At 37.8% G+C, this 19005-nt stretch overlaps 1 protein-coding gene across 1 annotated transcript in view; it reads right to left on the reverse strand.

The window, feature by feature from the left end:
• GRID2 (glutamate ionotropic receptor delta type subunit 2) overlaps positions 1 to 19005 on the reverse strand; it is a 1450102-nt gene that overhangs the window by 207037 nt on the left and 1224060 nt on the right. Inside the window, exon 13 of the mRNA XM_043572183.1 lies at positions 17124 to 17319. Within this exon, the coding sequence (XP_043428118.1) occupies positions 17124 to 17319 (196 nt within the window). The remainder of the gene's footprint in view (positions 1 to 17123; positions 17320 to 19005) is intronic.

Genomic DNA, 19005 nt, shown 5'->3' on the forward strand with positions numbered 1-19005 from the left:
TATTTATTTTGAAAGAGATAGCACAAGCAGGGGAGGGGCAGAGAGAGCTGGGGACAAAGGATCTGAAGCAGGCTCTACACTGACAGTAGAAAGCCTGATGTCAGGCTCGAACCCACAAACTGAGATCGTGACCTGAGCCAAAGTCAGACATGTAACTGACTGAGTGACCCAGGCGCTCCAGTTATAGACTTTTGAAAAACCTATTCTGCACTTTTGAATTCCTGTATTTAATATTATCTGTAATAGAAGAAATAAAGATAAATTTGAAAATGCAGGTTATTTTCTACCAAGCATAAGCATGGTTTTGTAATATATTTATTGCCCCCAAATACCATCAAGGCATTGAAATTTTATTTTATTATCTCTCAGATGAGTTGGTGCCAGATGGCAGAGCCCTAAAGGATTTTACAAAGCATATTGATTTAAAATAAGAAAAACAATAGTACTATGGATATTTAACAATAAAGGAGGAATTTGTAATCAGAAGCTTTAGTAGTTAAGATGACAATTAACCTGAGAAATGTTAAAGCACAGTGATACGGTAGTAATCATGGCATTTAAGCTTTAGTAGCAGAATTGAATTCAGCAGTTGAGAAGCTGAAAATCACAGTAGAATACTGAGCACATAAATCAGAGTGAGAGGAGAGAAAGGCCCCTTTGAGCATATATATGAAAGGACAACCAAGGGCTGGAACTCACAGGAATGCAAATAAAACCTAGTTAGACTGCTAATTCTTCTAGTGAGGAAAGGAGAGTTTGATGAGAAGCTAAAAATTCAAAGTATGTGTTAAAGGTCTACAGCTCAATGTAATGGAAACAAATACATATCCATGAAAGTCCAATATCTTTGCTATAGAAAAGCATTCAAGAACTTGAAGCCCTCTCAGCATAGATTTGTTAGTAGGGAACTAAGTATTATACAATTCTTATTTATATTAATATTCTTAGGGATAAAAGGGAAGATAGCAAACAGTGGCCAGCTTAGAGGCATATTTACAAAATCATTTAGCTTTTCCCATTTTTCACAAAGTAAATGCTGCTCTTTGAAAGTACTGTCGGGCAAAAAGAAATGTTGTCTTATGAAGTGTACCTTGGGGCATGTGGATTTATATTAGGGCCTGACCAAATTGTGTTAGCTTGCCAGTACATCTGTTTAACTGACAGTGTAAATGTGGATGTGGACACGGATTAGAAAAGTCTGATGGGTTAAAGGTAGAGTGACAAAAGAAAACAAAGTACTCATATTAATCTTATAAATTAATAAGATTACTTATAACTTAGTAATCTTATTACTGAGTAATCTTCTTAATTTATTACTTTTTAAAATTTATTTAGTTAGAGAGAGAGAGAGAACGTGTGCAAGCAGACAGAGGAGAGAGAGAATCCCAAGCAGGCTCCGTGCTGTCTGGACAGAACCCAACGTGGAGTTCAAAATCACGAACCCTGAGATCATGACCTGAGCCGAGATCAAGAGTCAGATGCTTAACCAACTAAGCCACCCAGGCTCCCCTCTTACTAATCTTTTAAAAAAGAGCTATTAAAACTGACAATAACAAGTCAATAAAAGGATCAAAGAAATAAATTAGCAAAACAAGGACGACGCATAAAAGCTAATACACATTTGAAAAAATGCTCCCCCTCATAATCAGAAAAGTGAAAATAAGAGTGAGATACATTTCATTCATCATTTTTGTAAAAGTGAAAAAATAAAAATGTAGTACATTTTACTTCTGGCAATTTCAGGCAAGAAAGTGGGAAAACAGAACTCTCCTTTGTACTGGAAGTAGAAATTGGTTCAGCATTTTTAGATACTACTTGGAGAGTGGTTATTAAATTTGTAAATGCATATACTCCTTAACTCAGAATCCTACTTTTATGACTGTCTTTACAAAAGTAAATAACAAATATATAAAAATAAATGTCCACCGTAGCTACTTATAGGATATGAGAACCATTCAAAGTATTCATCAAGGGCAATGATTTGATAAATAATGATAGTTCATAGAATATTTTGAGTGTATTAAAATGAGGTATAAATATATGTGCTAACTTGAAAGATGCTAATGACAGAGATTGATAAAGACAAAGGCAGAGAACAGTCCATTAAAAACAAGTCCAAATGCAAACCAAACAAAAAACTGTGTGCATATAGGTGCCCATTAACTAAAGAAGAAAGTCATGAAGATGTGCACTCTGCTATTTTAATGGAGGTTAACTGAGGGTAAAATTGTATGGATAGAGTGAGGTGATTATATAATTATGGTGGGTTTATACTTTTTACTTTTGTTGTACTTTTCCAACAGAAATTTTTTAAATGTATAAGCATTTTCCAATTTGGGAAGTAACTTTGAGAGTAAGAACTAAAACACGGCAATGGGTCATTTATACTATCTGTTGGATAAAGAAGTTTGTGAACATAATGGAACCACAAGGAAACAAAGATGCATCTATCTATTATCTTTCATCCTGGGGAACTACAAAGCTGGGATTCTTTTGTGGAAGGAATGCTTGAGCACCAGGTTATGTGTTAAACCAGGACCGGTGCTCCCACTAGGGGCCTCAGTAGCTCCCTGAGAGGTGTATTTTCTTGTGCCTATTAAACAGATTGAAATTAGAGTCCAAAATTAGCTCCAGAAGTATTCTCAGAATTCATCTATTCCATTTGCACAATTATAAAGATAAAGAAGAAAACTGAGGTCCAAAGTGGCTATATCTTCTTTCCAATTCAGGTATTTCTTTTCAAATATTTTTCGTTATTCTTTTCACACCTTCTTGCACATTTAGTTAACCTATACAATTAATATCCAAATAGCAGAGTCAGATGATACATGGCCCAGCAGGTGTCTCATCCACACTTATAAACTGCACCTCCTACCCCCTTTTCACTATACTGTAGCACTGTGATAGTTTATTTTATGTGTCAACTTGACTAGGTCATGGGATGCCCAGATATCTGATTAAACATTATTTCTGGGTGTGCCCATGAGTGTACTTCTAGAAGAGATTAGCATTTGAATTGGTAGACTGAGTAAAGCAGATTGACCTCCCCAGTGTAGGTGGATAATGTCTAACTTGTGGAGGGCTGGAACAGAACAAACAGGTAGAGAAGTTTCTCTCTCTCTCTCTCTCTCTCTCTGTCTCTGTCTCTCTCTCTCTCTCCTTCTCCCACCGCCCCCCGCCCCTTCCTCGCTTCATCCTCCTGACTGACTATTGAGCTGGAACATCAGTCTACTCCTTCCCTTGAACTGGGATTTATACCATCAGTGCTCCTACTTCTCTGGAATTTAAATCATAAGCTTTCCTGGGTCTCCAGCTTATAGACAGAAGATCATGGGACTTGTCAGCCTCCATAATTGCATGAGCCAATTCCTTATAAGAATCTTACTTTGTGTATAAACATATCTCCACACATATATACACACAAATATATGAATGCGATATATGAGTACAGGTATTGTTCTTTTTCTCTAGAAAACCTTGACTAACAGAAATGCCTTATATCTAATTTTGTTTCTTGCCTGTACTGTGTTCTGCCCACCTCCATGTTTTTGTTCAGGCTGTCTCCTTCTCATCCTACCTATTCCTATCTCTCTTTCACTTAATTAAATCCTAATTACTCTAAGATTGACATTACCTCCTCTTGGAAGTCTTTGTGATCTGAACCAGAGTCATCTCCCTTTCTCTGTTTTCTCATGGCATCTTGTACATTTCCCCATAGGTTAGCTACTGGGCTGCATTATACTGTCCCACCCTTACTGCACTAATCCATCTCTGCATTCTCTGTGCCTATCATAGTTTCTGGTATTTAGCAGCCCCTGAATAAATGTTTGCTGATTAAAGGAATGAGTGAATGAGTAGACGAATTGGAATTGAATGGAGCTAATTAAAAGAAGAATTGGAGCAGGTCTGGCTTTCATCATGGATTAAATCACTTATATAGTAAAAAAGCAATTTTAAAATTACATGCTCTGCTAATGGCAGTTTAGTAGTATCATCTTTGTATACAAAAACATCACTTTATTACTTTCACTTTAATTTACAGAATCTGTATCTATTTTATCTGGGAATTTAGAAAAAAAATCTTTCAGTTTTCGGTTTGCTTTGTGTGTTATGACCTAATATATTCTCACTGAGGTTAAAATGCTTATGACTGCTTAAGAAGTATATAGTATGGGGCTTCTCCTTTTCCCTTTGAGAAAATATCTACTCAAGACTAATTTTGATTTCAAACATCCATAAAGAGTATGGCAAACAAAAAAAATGTTCTAAAAATGTAATACTAAAAATGCCCAATCCCAGACATTAAAAATGCACTGGCAGGGCTGCTGGGAATGATCACTGTGTTTTGTTTGTTTGTTTGTTTGTTTGTTTGTTTGTTTTAATTGTCCCATTGATGTACTTTCACTGCATGATAACTGACATGGACCTGAAAACTTTGATTTTGGGCAAACAGAAAATATGCCACTGGGATTTGAGCTCCCAGATGTGTGGTGAAGTGCTAAAGTGAGTCATATACTGTTTGTTGAAATCATTTGGCAAAATAGCAAATATAGCAAATGCACTGCTACTTTATTTTACTTTAATTTTTATGTGGGGGGGGGGGCAGAGAGAGGGAGACACAGAATCTGAAGCAGGCTCCAGGCTCTGGGCTGTCCGCACAGAGCCCAATGTGAGGCATGAACCTACGAACAGTGTGATCATGACCTGAGCTGAAGTTGAGCGCTTAAATGACTCAGCCACCCAGGCACCTCAGTGCACTGCTACCTCTAAGCACAGTGGCATGACAGCCCAGGACTCCTGGCATTTTCAAAGACCCAAAGTTGTTTAGTATTTTGCTTTGATTTTCCCCAAGTGTGTTCCGTCTAATTATTCATTTCTGTAATGGGGCTTAGCCCCGATTTTAAAGTCATGTACTTAGTATGTTACCAAGTCACTCACTGAAGCCCAAGTTAACTCTTATCCTCTCTGTCCTCATAGCTGTTGTCTACTTTGGTCTTCTTACTCAATGCTAAATGATATTATACAGCTCAAACAGGAAGGGGAATGGAACAACTAGAAAAGAGAATACAGCCAGTGTGGCTCTTGGGTTTGAGTTGCATAAGACCAGGGATTACTCTATGTAAACCTGTAGCAGCTGAAATTTGTTTTGTACTCACAGCCTTTTAAAATGTAATTTGTTTCCTGCTTGCTTCATTCTTAAGTCTAGGACAGCAGCTTCTACCTTTCCCAGTCTTACTTAGCTGTGAGAAGAAGCCATGCCTTCAAATCTCTCAGCTGTTGGTAAGACTGCTCTTAGCCAAGCCTCCACCCTGCCATCGTCAGAATGCTCCTGGCAACATGCTGAATCCTTCTTTCACTGCATACTCACTAATTTACCAAAACAATTTGCTGAGAGCCTAAAGCCTATATTGGCTCTAGTTCCCCCAAATGTCCATTATCAGGAAAAATCCAAGACTTCCAGGTTACTCCTATGTGCATCCTTTGGCTTTGACCAATTTTCCCATTCCTCTCTCTCTGGACTCTTCCACTTGCTCTATGGAACTCCACCACTATCATGATCCTTGTGTGTGGGGCCATCATACAATTTATTGTTCTGATGGCAATAACCTTTAGAATGAAGGGTCTTAAGATTTTGGGACCAATTTTGATGTAGGTTGGGGGAGGGTGCACATCAACAATTCCCAGACATCAGTTTTGTGTCTTAAATTCAACTCAATTCTGACACTAGCTACAGGAGATATCATCTGATTCTACAGAATCAGAAGCCAATTGCAAGCTCATGTTGTTAACCTGTGTTCCTGGTTGGTTCCAACAACCTTCTCCTTGTCCTTTTGGGTTTTTATGGAGGCATCATTACCTAGGCATATTTGATTAAGTCAATGGCCATTGGTGATTAAACTTGATCTCTAGCCCCCTCCCCTTTAGAAGATGGGACTGAAAGTTTCAACCCTCTAATCACTTGATTCGTTCCTCATCTAAGGATGGGAGATGCAGTCCATAAGTCATCTTATTAACATAATAAAAGACACCCCTATTGCTTTTAGCACTTAGGAAATTCCAAGGATTTAGGAGCTCTGTGCCAGAAACAGGAGGAAGATCAAACATATATTTTTTATTATAAGTCACAATATCAGAAGGGTACTGTTAATAATAACAGTGGGACATCTGGCAAAACTGAGATTGTCCCAAGCCCTGCCTATATCCTTAATCTGTTTTTGTTGTTTTTTTAATTTCCTTTTACCTTTGTTTACTGGGTAGAACCTGCTTCTCTTCTGGATATACTTATTACACTGCCTTTGGTCTCCCCAAATAGTAGCTATTTTTCTTTTCTACAACATTCATACTACTGGGGGTGGATCATGGGAAGGTATCCTCCTTGCCCCTTGAACCACTTCTAGAGCTTTGACTCCAAAGTCTTCTAGCTTTGAAGCTCATGCTATCAGACTATACTCATTCTTACAGCAGTCATCTGTTGATTCCGTGTCACTCCAATATTGCTCAAAGATTTTATAACTTGGCTCTCTGTCACTCTCTCAAATTCTAGTTCTGTGGTTATTCTTGGTGATCTGATTCTTCACACAGATATCCTTTTCCAGTACTTGGCTTCTCAGTTTCTTGGCTTCTTCTTCTTTGAAGATTCTGTCTCTCTTCCCACCTTAGCCACCCACTCCCATGTCACATTATTTACAATACTAGCACTTTCTTCATCATCTCAATTTCAACTGTGTCATCTCTGAACCAACTTCATATTACTTCTAGTCCTGTCCTTCTGGTTCATGGACTCCAGCAGTTCTTCAGTCCATTTAGACCAAGAGTCCATTGTTCATGCCATCCTCCTGGCAACCTCAATCTCCTCTGGGTCACCACTTTTCTCCTACACAGATTAGCTTCCATGATTCATAATTATGATAATTTCTTTGAATATATCCTCAATTCCCTCACTCCATTGTTTTTCTACCATGTTTATCTGGTAAACACTAATTCTGGTGAAATCTATTCTCTGTGGACTCCATGTTTATGCTCAGGCAGCTGAAGATGGCTTAGAGAAAAGCCCACAGTCATGCTGATTGGTTTTATCTTATTGTCATGATCACTGTTGCAAAAGGGCCTTTAGTTTTTTGCAGGAGTACTATTACATTTCACTAGCCTACTGTCCCTCCCATTCTCCCGAACAACCATTCCTTTCTTCTTTCTCTTCAAATCTCCAGAATCTTTATCCTGTTGCTTACACTTTGGTGATGGGCCTGAGTTCCTAGTTCTCTGAGTAAATACAAACATTCAATAATGATCTTCCACATACTTCCACCATTGTATCTTCTAACGTATCTGCATGTATTGCCATATATTCTACTTTCTCTTAATATGGATGGAGTGTGTTCCTAAATTCAAACCCTCCACTTGTGTACTAGATATCATTACTTATCACCTACTCTAGGACAGATCTCCAGCAGTTCTCCTATCTCTCCTGCACCTTGAGTTTCCCTCTCTTTACTGTATAATCCCATCAGTATACAGATATTGCACACATCTTTTTTCATAAAACATTTTTTCCCAAACATCACATCCTACTTCAGGACCCTCCTTGCTATTACTCAGCATTTACTTTTAGCAGAGCACCTTTAAAGAGTGCCTAGTTTAGGGGTGACTGGGTGGCTCAGTCAGTTAAGTGTCTGACTCTTGATTTCAGCTCAGGTCATTATCTCACAGTTCGTGAGTTTGAGACCTGCATTGGGCTCTGCGCTGACAGTATAGAACCTGCTTAGGATTCTCTGTGCCCCATTCTCTCTGCCCCTTCCCTGCTCACTCTATCTCTTTCTCTCTTTCAAAATAAAGAAACATTTTTTAAAACAGTGCCTACTCTAACAAAATGAATGAACAAAGGAAACAAGAAAAACAAAATAACCCAGACTCTTAAATATAAAGAACAATGGGTGGTTGCCAGAGGGAAAGTGGGTAGGGGACAGGTGAAATAAATAAAAGGGATTAAGAGCACACTTATCATGATGGGCACTGAGTAGTGTATAAAATTGTCAAATCATTACACTGTCACCTGAAACTAATAAAACACTAATTATACTTGAATAAAAAATTAAAATAAAAAAGAAAATAAATAAAAGTACCTACTCTTGTCATCTCCACTGCTTCTCTTCTCATTCTTTTTTTCTCTCCAATCTAATTCTAATTCCTTCTCCTTTCCCTCTACCAGATCTGCTCTTCTCAAGGTCACCAGAGAATCCTGGTTGCCAAATAAATCATTAATTCTCGATCTTCACTATACTTGATCCATAAGCATCATTTCACAGACGGTTGATCATTTTAACTTCTTGAAATACTTTTTCATTTGGCTTCTAAACAACTGATTTTGTTTTTTTCCCTGCTTCTCTGGCTGATCCTTTCCTGATTCTGTTATACCCTTTTAAACACTCCCTCCTCTAAATACTAAATTGTCCCAGGGATTAGTCTTTACATAGTTTTCTTCTCTAGATAGACACATATCCTTAGTGATATCATCGAGTCTTATGACTTTAAATACAGACTCTATGTTAGTAATCTCCAATCTCCAGCTGGAACTTTCTCCTAAACAGTCAACTCATATATAGAAAGCAGCTTTCTCGGCATCTTTTCCTGGATAATTAATAAACATTTCATGTTAGCTATCATGCCAAAGGCAAATTCTCATTTGGCTTCTCAAATCTGCTCTTCCCATAGTTTTCTCAACCTTAATAAATGTTAATTTCATTCTTCCTACTGCTTAGGCCAAAGACATTGGACTCATCTTTAACTCCTCTTTTTCATAGCTCATATTCAATCTTTTAGAAAATTTGTCAGAGCTACCTTCACAACGTATTCAAATTCAATCACTTCTCACCACTTCCACCATAACCACTGTGGTCCATCCACCATCATGTCTCACTTGGATTATAACAGTAATCTCATCTCTGTTTTTTCTTCTAGCCTTGACCTCTCCTATCTCCCACATAGCACTTTGAGTGGACCTTTGTAAGTAAGTCAGATCATGTCAATCTTCCACTCACAACCTTCCTGGGTTTCCTATCTCAGAATTATTCAAAATCAAAGTAATTTAAATGGCTCCAAATGGCTCCAAAGTAATTTAAATACCAGTGATTTCCAACCTTTATTGTGAATCAGAATCACCTGAAAGGATTTAAGATATTCAGATGCCTTCCACTCCCTAATTAAGGTACAATGGGCAAAAGGGGTTGAAAAGTACAAACTTCTAGTTATAAATAAGTCATGGGATGTAGTGTACAGCATGGTGAAATAGTTAATAATGCTGTATTTCATGTATAGCAGTTGCTAGGAGAATAGATCTTAAAAGTTCTTATCACAAAAAGAAAATTTGTAACAACGGTGAGGGAGGTTAACTAAATTTATTGTGGTGATCATTTTGCAATATACATAACCATAGAATCATGTTGTATGTCTGAAGCTAACATAATGTTATATGTTCATTGTATCTCGATAATAAAAAAAAAGATACAGTTGGAACTTTAGTGGGGCCCAAGCTTCAACATTTTTAGGTCACCATCCAGCCTAATCCCTGATGTGACCTTATTTCCTACCTATCTCCCTTGCACACCCTATCTGCCACCCCGCCTCCATGTACCCTTCTTCAGCCATATTGGTCTTGACATTTCTCTCCATCATGCCAAGCTAGTTTCTGCCTCAGGAATTTTGCAGTAATATTCCTTCTGCAGTAATATTCCTTCTGGTCAGAGCACTTCCTGCCCTGTCTCCCCACTGTCTTCATGGTATACCCTGTCCTCTTTCAGGTCTTTACTCAAATGTCATTTTCTCAGAGATGCCTTCTGGAACCACTTTATATATGATGGCAAACATCCCTTTTCTTTCTCTGCTTTCTTTCATCCTTACCTTTCTAATTTTTCTTCATAGCACATGTTTATGTGATTGTCTATTTTTTTCTCTTTACTACAAAATAATCTCCATTGGGGTAGGGGCTTTGCTTGTTCTGTTTAATTTCTTATGCCCAGAACAGGGCCTGGTAAATGATTGGTGCTCACTGAATAGGTTGCGAATGAATTAATAAAATGGGAGGTTCAATCCACCCAGTTTTGTCAGCCATAGATAAATAAAGAAGGTAGGTCTACCGCACCAGTTCATCGGACCTAGAATTTGTCTCTCTACACCAGTCCTCAAAAGTCCTTGATAGTGGCCCATTTGACATGACCAATCTTTTGTCTTGGCTTTCATTTCAATACTCCAATTTTCCAGCTGTCACTAGAGCTGGGGCCTGAGCCTGGAGGTTTTGCTTTACACCTGGACCTTGTCAGTTTCCCTTTCCCTATACAGCTCGGGGACTTGTGTAGACTAATTAGACTTGTAAATTGATGCTATCTTTCTGATTGAAAACTGCTGCTGCCAACACCATCCCTCACTTCCCTGTTGCCATAGTATCCATCAGATTTTTATATCCTCTTTGAACTATGTAGTCTGAGGTATTATGCAGTTACCATTAGGATCCTCTGGCTAGGACAGGATTTTAATCCTACCAATCCTGATTTTCAATCCTGAGTAGTCTTCAATGCTGAGAGCTTTTAGAATTTGTTCTTCAACACCTGAGCTTAATAGGTTGTCAGGAAATAAATATCACCCTCTAAATAACCAGAGACTTCTCTTTTAGTTCTACATACAGATCCTCCATTTCTAGTCAGATCTTTATTTTTGACCTGCCAAAATATGAATTATATCATGTTACTCTTTTTTTATTAATGTTTATTTATTTATTTTGAGAGAGAGAGAGAGAGAGAGAGCAAGCATGAGCATGAGATGGGGGAGGGGTAGAGAGACAGGAAGATAGAGAATCCAAAGCAGGCTTCATGCTGTCAGTGCAGAGCCCGATGCAGGGCTTGATCCCACAAACTGTGAGATCATGACCTGAGCCAAAATCAAGAGTTGATACTTAACCAACTGAGCCACCCATTCACCCCTATCATGTGACTTTTCTGTTCAAAACCTTCCTAAGTTTCGTATCTCCCATGGAGTAAAAGCCCATTTAACTTTTTTAAATGTTTATTTATTTAAAAAAATTTTTTTTTTTCAACGTTTATTTATTTTTGGGACAGAGAGAGACCGAGCATGAACGGGGGAGGGTCAGAGAGAGAGGGAGACACAGAATCGGAAACTGGCTCCAGGCTCTGAGCCATCAGCCCAGAGCCCGACGCGGGGCTCGAACTCCCGGACCGCGAGATCGTGACCTGGCTGAAGTCGGACGCCTAACCGACTGCGCCACCCAGGCGCCCCGAATGTTTATTTATTTTTGAGAAAGAGAGAGAGCATAAGCAGAGGAGGGCAGAGAGAGACGGAGACACAGAATCTGAAGCAGACTCCATGCTCTGAGCTGTCAGCATAGAGCCCTCCCCATGGCTTGGGACCTGAGCCAAAGTCGGATGCTTAATCAACTGAGCCAGCCAGGAGCTCTGTAAAAGCCCATTTAGAATGTTCTATATGTTCTATACAGCCCTGTATTAGTATTTTCAGATGTTAGCATGCTTACAAATCACCTGGTAATCTTCTTAGAATGACATTTACATTCAGAAGGGCTGACTCTGATGGGGCCCAGGAGTCTGCATTTCTAAGAAGCTCTCAAGTGATGCTGATGTTGCCTTGTTACTCATACTGTGAGTAACAAGATTGCAAAGATACACCTTCTCCCCTACCACCTGGCCTTCTACTTCTCTGACTTTGTTATACTTCTGATATTATCCTTTATTTCTGACTTACATGAGCTTCCTTCATAGTCTTAGAACATCCAGGCATGTTCCCACCTCAGGGCCTTTGCATTGGCTGACCCTCTATCTGAAAACATGTCACTTAGATAAACACCTCTCTGTCTCCCTCCCACTTGCTTCAAGACTTTATTCCAATGTCATTTTCTTTATTTTTCTTTATTAAAATTTTTTTGAGGGGAGGGAGAGGGGCAGAGGGAGATAGAGAAGATTGAGAGAGAGAGAGAGAGAGAGAGAGAGAGAGAGAGAATCTTAAGCAGGTTCCATGTTCAGGTTGGAGCCTGAGGCGAGGCTGGGATCATGACCTGAGCTGAAATCAAGAGACACTCAACAGACTGAGCCACTCAGGAACCACCCCCACAATGTCATTTTCTTAGTGAATCCTTCCCTGGACATCTGATTTAACAAGGCAGACCATCTCCTTCTTGTCTCCCTTTTCCCTCTTTCTACTTTTTCTCCTTAACACATCACTACTGAAATACAACACATTTTATTTGTTTATTGTCTGCCTCTTACACTAGGGTGTGAACTTTGTGGAGGCATTTTGTTTTCATTTATTTTCACTCCAGCAACCAAAATACTGGCTGATACATAGAAGGTTCTCAATAAATAATTGTTGAATGAATGCACTAAAAGTTTCAGTTATATTTTTCATATACATTTTTTCTATTTATGCAAAAAGTCCTGAGAAGAGGAAGATGGAAACAAATTTGTTCCAGTTTAATTAGGCTAGTCTGTTACAGGTGAATGTCTCCCAATAATAGCAGATCAGAACTCATTTACTTAATCCTCATTTATACAGCTTTCTTTGGTATGAGCAGAACGATGTGAGAAGAGATCAAGTTCTACCTTCAAGTGAGAGAAACTTAATGAGACTAGTAGCACTATTAAGAACAAACACAAGCTGAGACATTAATGGTCTCTATTTAAAGTTATAATTAGGATTGTTTGCACAGTGATTCAGGCTTTCCTGGAAGGCAGTTACTATATATATGAATTCTTGTCAAAGATACTGTAGAAGTTTGCCCTTCTGTAGAAAATTGACCTAGAAGACCTCTACGGTGTTTTCTGCCTGAACAAATTAGAAACTGATGACCGAGAAGAGGAAGCTGCTGTGTGGGATGTGCAAGACCAGTTGCCCAAGGAAGAATGCACAGCCACATTTCATGTCTCATAGTTCTCAGTCTTATAAGCTCCCAGTGACCTTTTAGCAGGTGAGGTTATTATATTTTGGTTGGTTGGTTTTGTGTTTTAAGAGAAGCTGGCCAAGACCTAGCAAACTGAACCAAAAGACATTCTATTGTTATTACCTATTTTCTGTCTAATCAATTTTCAGCTATCTCTGATTTTGGTTAGAAGAATGTATATACAACAAGTAATTTTCACTTTGGTATTTTCCATTATGAATTCATAAGGACATTCTTCACTACCCCTCTAGTAAATCAGAAAATGGAATGAATATGGTATAATGCTAGGTGACATGATTTGCCATTTTAAACTCATAAGCTGTCTTTATCAGTAGACTACCACGGAATAGAAATTGTTCTTCTTTACTTCTTTCATTAATTACTCTTTTCATTACAGTATAATTTTAACTTAACCTTAGAAGATACTAAGTAATAAAGCTTTGTAGTTACAAATTAGTCACATTTACATTCCTCAGGTAATCTTAAGGATCATTTTATGAGTTTATTGCTCTAATCCTACTATTTATTGATGCTTCTACATATATATGTATTTTAAAAAAAATTTTTTTTTAACGTTTTTATTTATTTTTGGGACAGAGAGAGACAGAGCATGAACGGCGGAGGGGCAGAGAGAGAGGGAGACACAGAATCGGAAACAGGCTTCAGGCTCTGAGCCATCAGCCCAGAGCGTGACGCGGGGCTCGAACTCACGGACTGTGAGATCGTGACCTGGCTGAAGTCGGATGCTTAACCGACTGCGCCACCCAGGCGCTCCTATACGTATTTTTTAAATAATGAGAAAAAACATATGAAGTAGGAATTCTTATCAGCATGATGAAAATCCTGGGGTCCAGAGAGTTTTAAGTAACTAGACACATTTACACATTTTAGTTAAAAAAAAAAAATGAACTGTATTCAAACCCAGGTTGACATGCCTGCAAAGTCCAGGTTTTTAATTCCCACACTGTAATCATTATACAGATGAGTAGATAAGTCTCAGAGAAGCCAAGGTACTTCTCCAAAACTATACACCTAAGACCTAGAAGAAGCAGGAAAGGAAAGCAGATAGGTTTTTTTTTTTTTTCTAGGAATAGGGTTCTTTCCATTTTTCATAATAGATTTTTTTTAAATGTGTGACATTCAGTAACAGCATTAGGAACACTAACCCAAGTTTAAAGGTGATGCAATAATTACATATTTAAAGATAAATAAACAGCAAAGTCTAAAAAATAATTAACCAATCTTCTCAGCACAGGATGGAAAATTATCAATAGCCTAGTCTAAAACATTTTTATTTCACAGAATCTCTGATTGAAATTTTCTCCGTATGGATATTTATGCTTTCTCTTTACATATACACAACTGTCAAATTAAATTCTTTATGGTTAAAAGACATAAAGGTAAAAAAGAAAAAAGAGAAAATGTAGGAAACTGTGTGTACACACTTTGAAAAAGAGATGTTTTCTTAAACAATTCTGAAGACTTTGGGATATATATATGTATATCTTAATACACACATGACCGTTTATAGCTTCTATGTGCCATTTCATATCTTATAACTTTATGGTTTATTTTGGAAATGCCAGGATATGGGAAGTGTACCCAATTTGTATTACTACAAAGAATGGAAGGTATATGAGCTGTGCGTGCATGTGTGTGTGTGTGTGTGTGTGAAAGAGAGAGAGAGAGAGAGAGAGAGAGAGAAAGAACATAAGAATAAAACAAGGCTTTGACTACATGTATCTACTTGACTGGCTACCTCTGAAATTTATGAGTCTCTTATTGTCTCACTGTTTATACTCTTTGCATACTCTTACCCAATTCCCATACATTAGCTATAGAGACCTTCTTGAGAGGTAATAATGAATCACAACATTCCCCTATTTTAGTAGCATTTTTTTCCCATCCAAATAAAAGCGGAATTCCTAAGGGCAACAGGTCCTTCATCATCTGTCCCTTGTTACTATCCCTGCTTCCATGCTCTCTCATTTGACATGTTCCAGTTCATGTTGATTTTAACTTTTTTTTTTTTACAATTATTTATTTTTGAGAGACAGAGCACAAGTGGGGAGGGGCAAAGAGAGAAGGAGACAGAATCCAAAGGAGGTTCCAGCGTCTGAGCTGTCAGCCCAGAGCCCTACACGACAGGGGCCTGAACTCACAAACTGCGAGATCATGACCTGAGCCGAAGTCCGCTGCCTAACCGACTGAGCCACCCAGGTGTCCCAATTCGTGTTGATTTTAAACTGGCTTCTTGAATGTACCCTCAGGCTTTTGCCTAGGCTATGCTTTGTCTGGATGCCTTGCCACCCTCTCTTCTACGTGAACAGCTCCTGATCAGGCAGGCCATCACTAATATTTTATCTCCTCAGGGAAATGTACTTGATAACTCTTCTTCAAGTAGATGTTCTCTTTAATTTCTATAAGAGCACCCGAGTTTTTTTTCCATAGCATTAATCATAATTTAAGTCATTTTGTTTGATCATGTGTTTTAGTTTTCTTTTCTTTCTCTCTCACCAGACTATATTTCACAGATCCCATGATCATTTCTCTGTGGTGGAGTTCTCTACAGTTCTTAGATCACTGCTTGGTACAGAATTGTTACTTACCAAATATTGTATGAAAAAATGGATAAATAAATGATGAATGAGTGAGTACATATTTATTAAAATATTTTCTGAGTATCCTTATGTCTGCTTGGAGAAAAAAGTGAATGTTATCTGAAATGATATGGCATAGAAAGAGGTTGTAAAGTGTGGAGAGCTTTGGCTTCTAATGTAGAATAGAAATATAAACTATGAATGTAATCATCCCCAAGAAAACAAAATTATTCTTAACAATTAATAGTATGAAGGAAAGGAACTCTCCTAAAAACCACTTAGTATTCTTATTCTGAGGTTTAAATTCATTAATATCCTATGTGTATCTAGTAAATCCTAAAATGTCTACCCTCTCATTTCCCCCAGACAACATATAAGTCCACTCACTCAATGATTCTCTCCCACCCTTCACTTCCTCCCAGTAACTGTCGAACTTCTAGAAGCCAGTGGATTTTAGGATCAATACTTGGGTCCTGGGAAAGGACTTTAATATAATAAGGGTGAAGGAGTTAGAGGCCATTGCTAACATTTCAAGGACATTCACATCCTAATGCATCATTAGTACTTGGAAAGAGGTTTATATCAGCATCATTACCTTTTAAAATAATGATATCAACTAGGTTCACTCTAGGGAAGCATAATAATAGCAGCAGCAGATAAAGGACATCATATGAAAAGGCACAAAATAATGGTAGAACCTGCAGCAGAATATTTTCTATAGCCATCAAAATGTTCTCCAACAAGGAACTCAGACATGGGGTCCAAATTACTCTGCTGTGGAAGGTTATAGAGAAAAAGTGTATACCATCCTTGTTTCTGTGATTGACATCCATTCATTCATTCATTCACCCCACAATTATTTACTGAATGTCAACCATTGTGATTTTCACTGTGCTAGCCACTGGGATAATTTTAAACAACAATCATTCAGTTCTTCCATGTAGATTGATAGGGCTTGAGGAAGACAAGATTACTTCTGTATATGTTTTTATAAACCACAGCCCAGAATAAAAACTAGCTTCATGTTTTACACAAAGGGATGCTTCATAACCTTTTTTTCCCCCCTGGCAAAATATCTTCTAAATGATGGTTATTTAATGAAAGATAAAGATAAAGATTTTCACTTTTGAAATAGACATTTGTAGGCACCTTACTTATTGACAAGATTAACTTTTACCCACCACATCATAAGTAAAGATAAGGTTTTCATCTAAAAGCAAATGCAGGATAGGAAGTACCCCAAAGTCATCTGAAAGAATTGGATAATCTTAATGATAATTTGGAATGGGACTTGTAAAAACTTTTTCAGTCTTCATGTACTAGCTTATGTTTTCTAGCTTTGGAATTCCATTGGAGACAGATCCAGTAGACACGGCACAGAAGGCTTTGAATTCCTTCTGCTTAAGCAATGTGTCAACTCAAAATCTTCTTTAAATCGATAGCAGGTGTAATTTAACTACGAACTCTATGTCGGAGTTAAAATAAAAATAAATAAACCAATCTCAATGTAGCAATTTCAATATGGGAGACAAAATAGTGGACTCTAAATGAAGAACTATGACCAGTACCTTTTGAATGCCTGCTTGGGATTCCAGAACGTTATTCTCTGATCCATTGCTTCTGTTGATCATCCTCCACATTTGGGAATACATGCTGTCCCTTTCAAAAGGATTCATTCCCTTCATCCGGACATGTTCATACACGGCAGAGTCCAGTACTGTGCCATAAGGGATGTCTGTTTGCTTGGAAAGGTCCTGGAGAGATCTTCATTATTAGGAGAGAAGAAAGACACAAGAAAGAGTACTGAACACTTTCAACTGGAAATAAAGCTATAGAAAGCAGAGAATAATATAATATAGATGTCAAATTGCTTTCTTATTCTGTGGTTTCTTAATATTAAAATGTAATATACAAGGAGAATTGTTGTTAGGGTATATGGCACTTCCACAAACCATTCGAAGGCAAAATCATTACTAAAAGAAAAATGAAAATTTCTAGTGGTAAGGCAATGCTTTTTTGTGTGAGCTTGCTTTTTTGTGTGAGCTTCACTGTGAAAAGAACAAAAACAAAGCTAGCAATGCTATTAAAGCAAAGACAAATTAAATCCGATTGCTAGATAATCATATAATCATTTAGTTTTTAAAAAGTTCAATATGTTATAACCCTTAAGCTTATGTTCCTTTAGGTGGCAATGCTTAAACATTTTTATAAAATAATTATATTTTGCATAAACAGCATATTTTGAGGTCAAGTGTACTACTTAAAAATTAGTATTTATGATAGTCACTATTTAACAATTGGCTACCCCATACATTTAGCACCTAACATACGTTATTCTCACAGCAATGCCCCATTTTCAGAAATATTTCACCCATTTTATAGATGAAAAAACAGGTTGAGAGTATAAAAAAACTTGCTCCATTTGGCACAGTCAATGAGGGATCAGACAGGTTTCAGATGTAGATCTGACCGGCTTCAAAGGCTGTAGTATTTTCACTGCAAGCTGTTGTCTCTTATTTCTATATTTCTTTTGCTGTATTGGCTTTAATTTTGTGTGTGTGCATGTGTGTGTGTACATGCACGCATGCACGTGTGTGCATGTGTGTGTGTGTGTGTGTGTGTGTGCATGAGAGAGAGAGAGAGAAAGAGAGAGAGGGATTTCTATTTGTACTCAAATAGAATAAAATTCATGATTCTGGAAAGCTAAATATATTTTCAGCTTCCTCTTTTACAGAATAATGCTCAGGATTTTCAAATCAGTGTCTACGTTATAGATAGTATTAGCTTGTCCTAGGTTATTCATCTCTATATTGGTGGTCAGTTTCCTCACATTTCAGTTTCTGAGCCACTCTATACTTTCTAACTTGGAGAACCAATTGCTGTTCCACTGAAACTCATTGAATTTGTGTAGGTGCTCAACTCTAATGACTGAGTTTTAGGAACAAATGTGTCTTTGGCATGCTCTTCAAAAGTAGACGCTGGTATATTCAAACTCACTAACGTCTGAGAACGGCGGCAGATGCTCTGGAACACTACACCATATTTTCAATAAGAATACTCACAGTCCTCCACAAACATGGGTCATGAGTCTCATGTTATGTATACCTCTGACCTTTTTGGTCTGTTTCTAGATGGAGCTTGGTAATGACTTCCTGGGGGCCTTTGCAAACAACACTAGCATTGGGCAAGGGTATTGGGAATACTCTTGCAGGTCACCAGTTTCCATCACGTGCAAAACTGTATCCCAAACGATAAATTATGGGCTGTGTTTGCTAGAGGAGGATTTGTGCCAATTTATAATGACAACTTTCAGCAGAATTTGGTCTATGTTTTATTGAGTTTTGGGTTGTTGATGTGTATTATTTACTCTATGGAAACTACCACGATAATTCCTTTTTGTTCAATACTTCGGCTGCATAAAATGATGCATTTAACAATCACTATTTCCAA

This window comes from Prionailurus bengalensis, chromosome B1, assembly GCF_016509475.1.
Source record: "Prionailurus bengalensis isolate Pbe53 chromosome B1, Fcat_Pben_1.1_paternal_pri, whole genome shotgun sequence".
In the NCBI taxonomy this organism is placed as follows: domain Eukaryota; kingdom Metazoa; phylum Chordata; class Mammalia; order Carnivora; family Felidae; genus Prionailurus; species Prionailurus bengalensis.